Genomic DNA, 2,721 nt, shown 5'->3' on the forward strand with positions numbered 1-2,721 from the left:
TTCTAATAATGATTTGTGCTCGGCATAATTGGAAGTTGCTATTAAGATGTCGTCCATGTAAACTGTTATTTTCCTTGCGTCAATTAAATCCCTAAAAATAGTATTCAAAAATCTTTGAAACGTGGCAGGCACATTTTTTAGTCCGAACGGCATTTTCAAATACTCATATTGTCCATTGGGCGAAACAAAGGCAGTAAGAGGAACGGAATCGGCAGCTACACTAATTTGGTGGAACCCATCTTTTAAATCTAATATTGAAAATAGTGTTTTGCTCTCTAAGTATTCTATACAATCGTCAATAAGAGGCAGTGGATAGTTATCCCTCACTGTTATTTTGTTTAACCCTCGATAATCAATGCATAGGCGTGTTTGACCGTTCTTCTTTTTCACAAGTACTATGGCAGAGGCATATGGCGAATTACTCGGTCTTATTATTCCCTCTGCTAGTAAATTGCTTATAATATTTTGAACTTCGCTGCGTTCCGCGAATGAAAGCCGTCGAGGCGTACAATAGAACGGAACGTCCGTCGTCAAATGTATCTTCATTTCATATTTCAAGGGGTTTACTGCAACTTCTACCGGGTTGACATATGCGTTTAGTATTATTGATTTTAATTCCAATTGACATTCTCTATTTAAAACAGGACTAATATCTAACAACTCGCTTTCTAGGTCAATTTCAATACTGAATACATCAGGCACGTCATAAAAACTCTCATGTTTCAGGATATCCTCACCTTTCTCCAACTCAACTTCCGGAAGTTTGCGTATTATATCACCAGAACAACTCATTTTATTACATTTAAGAATATTGTATCTACCCAAAATATTACGTAAATTATTCGACAGGGAATTGCAAGCGATTTCATTTATTTTATTAAAATTCATTAGCTGAGTTTTATTGAACTTCAATTTTGTCTTAATTAGGTTAATATTAAAGGACTTTAAAAAATTTCGTCCTAAAATGACAGGTACTGACATAGCGTCATCAGGCAAAACATTAATAACAATAGTCTTCAATTGCATTTCAGATTTTATAGTACATTTTATTTCACCTAAAATTTTTAATTTTCTTCCACCAACACCTCTGTAGCTTCTTTTCCCCAAACTCGAAACTTCCGTAACATTAATAGGCACGCAAGACTGTTTGATGAAACTAGCCGGACTGCCGGTATCAAAAAGAGAGAGATATTCGTAAAAACTTGCACTTCCCCTTGAACTAACATTGAATGAGATACTTACTAAATTAAGCGAATCTAAAACTCTCGGATCCTCCTCAACAGCGGCAACTTGTTTTCCAGGAACGGCCTTCAAATTTTTCTTCGGATTGTTGCACTCCCTATGGCTGTGGCCCATTTGCCAACATCGAAAACATGAACCTCTAACCCGCAGCGGGTGCGGACAATTGGGCTTAATGTGACCCCTTTGCGAGCAATTGTAGCATAAAGGGTTATCGGCACTCGTATCCGTAGTTGTTTTAGCGGCATTGTCGGCAACAGCAAGCGATTGTTTTGTTTTTCGCAGATCGGCAGCGGCATTCTGGGTCAAATATTTCTGTTGGTACCTGTTCACCAACTTCTTTAGCTCCTTCACAGAACGAGCTCCAACTAGCAGGTTGATGTTGTTGACCTTATTACCTATACCTTCGATTATAAAGTCGATAACCTCGAGTTCGCCAATATCTGAGCGCTTTGCGATTGACTGCATAACCAGAATGTAGCAATGCAGGGACTCTTCTTCCTTCTTCCAATAGCGTCGGGCCAGCATCCTATAAACATCTCGGCGCGAGACGACCGTGCCAAACTCATTGATCAGAGCTTCTCTCAGCGCTTCAAACGTAAAGACATTAGCAGTCTTGAGGAACTGGCGGGCTGTACCCGTAAGCGAACGGCGCAAGCTTAAAAACAAAAACTGTTCATCGGCATTAATGCTTGCCATCACTTCGGAAAATTCTCGTAAAAAGTCGGTAACGGAGTGCGCCACCTCGTCACCACTAAATTTCGGAACGGCATATTCAATGTCGCTGAAGTTCACGCGTCGTCCAGGTACATGGGCGGGACCCGATGCAGAAACATTTTCGAGCTCCCTGATTTGACGCTTCAATTCTAATATTTCCTTCTGCTGTCTCAATTTTTTAATTTCCTCATCAAGAGCAGTAGTTGAAGATTCATTTAGCTCGGAAATAATGTTAGGGGCGTTGGTATTAATATGACTGGTAACGGCACGACGATTTAAAATGGCGGCTGGCCTATTCGCGGCGACGTCTTCGGAGTCAGCAGAATTTCTAATAATCGCGGCAGCAGCAGAGCTTGCCGCAGCGGCACCGGCTTCATCGGTAACAGCGGCAGCATCGGTAGCGGCAGAATCGTCAACGGCAGTAGCGGCATTATCGATAGCGTCAATTATTTCAACGGCGGCATTACCGTTTACGGCACCTTGCATAGTCGCTACGTCATAAACGCTGTAAGTGGCGTCATCTAAAGTTAAAATGGCTCCTTGAGCGTCGGCAGCGTCGACGACGTAGACGGTACCCCGTTTTCCATCGACGTTTTCCCCCGGGAATGCACCAAAGTCGCCGTCCACCAACTTAAATTGTCTAGCCTGATCAGCGCCAGAAGTTTTGGTCGGACACTCATCGCCTGCGTCAATCTCCCAAGGCTCATCTTCGCCTCGGCAGTCTTTGTACAGACGCTTCAACTGCGCAACCGTGGCCGTCGGCGG

The 2,721-nt window shown here is 42.7% G+C and overlaps 1 protein-coding gene across 1 annotated transcript; it reads right to left on the reverse strand.

Moving 5' to 3' along the window:
* Positions 1 to 639: 639 nt before the first annotated feature.
* On the reverse strand, positions 640 to 2,704 carry LOC118735190. Its single transcript, XM_036464833.1, has 2 exons — positions 1,243 to 2,704; positions 640 to 1,165 (listed from the first exon to the last, which is right to left on the reverse strand). The coding sequence occupies exons 1-2, from the start codon at positions 2,440 to 2,442 to the stop codon at positions 1,157 to 1,159; spliced, it is 1,209 nt and encodes a 402-aa protein (XP_036320726.1). The 5' UTR covers positions 2,443 to 2,704; the 3' UTR covers positions 640 to 1,156.
* Positions 2,705 to 2,721: the final 17 nt, after the last annotated feature.

Source organism: Rhagoletis pomonella, unplaced genomic scaffold, assembly GCF_013731165.1.
Source record: "Rhagoletis pomonella isolate Grant_MI unplaced genomic scaffold, Rhpom_1.0 Rhpom_scaffold_00003, whole genome shotgun sequence".
NCBI classification, from domain to species: Eukaryota; Metazoa; Arthropoda; class Insecta; order Diptera; family Tephritidae; genus Rhagoletis; species Rhagoletis pomonella.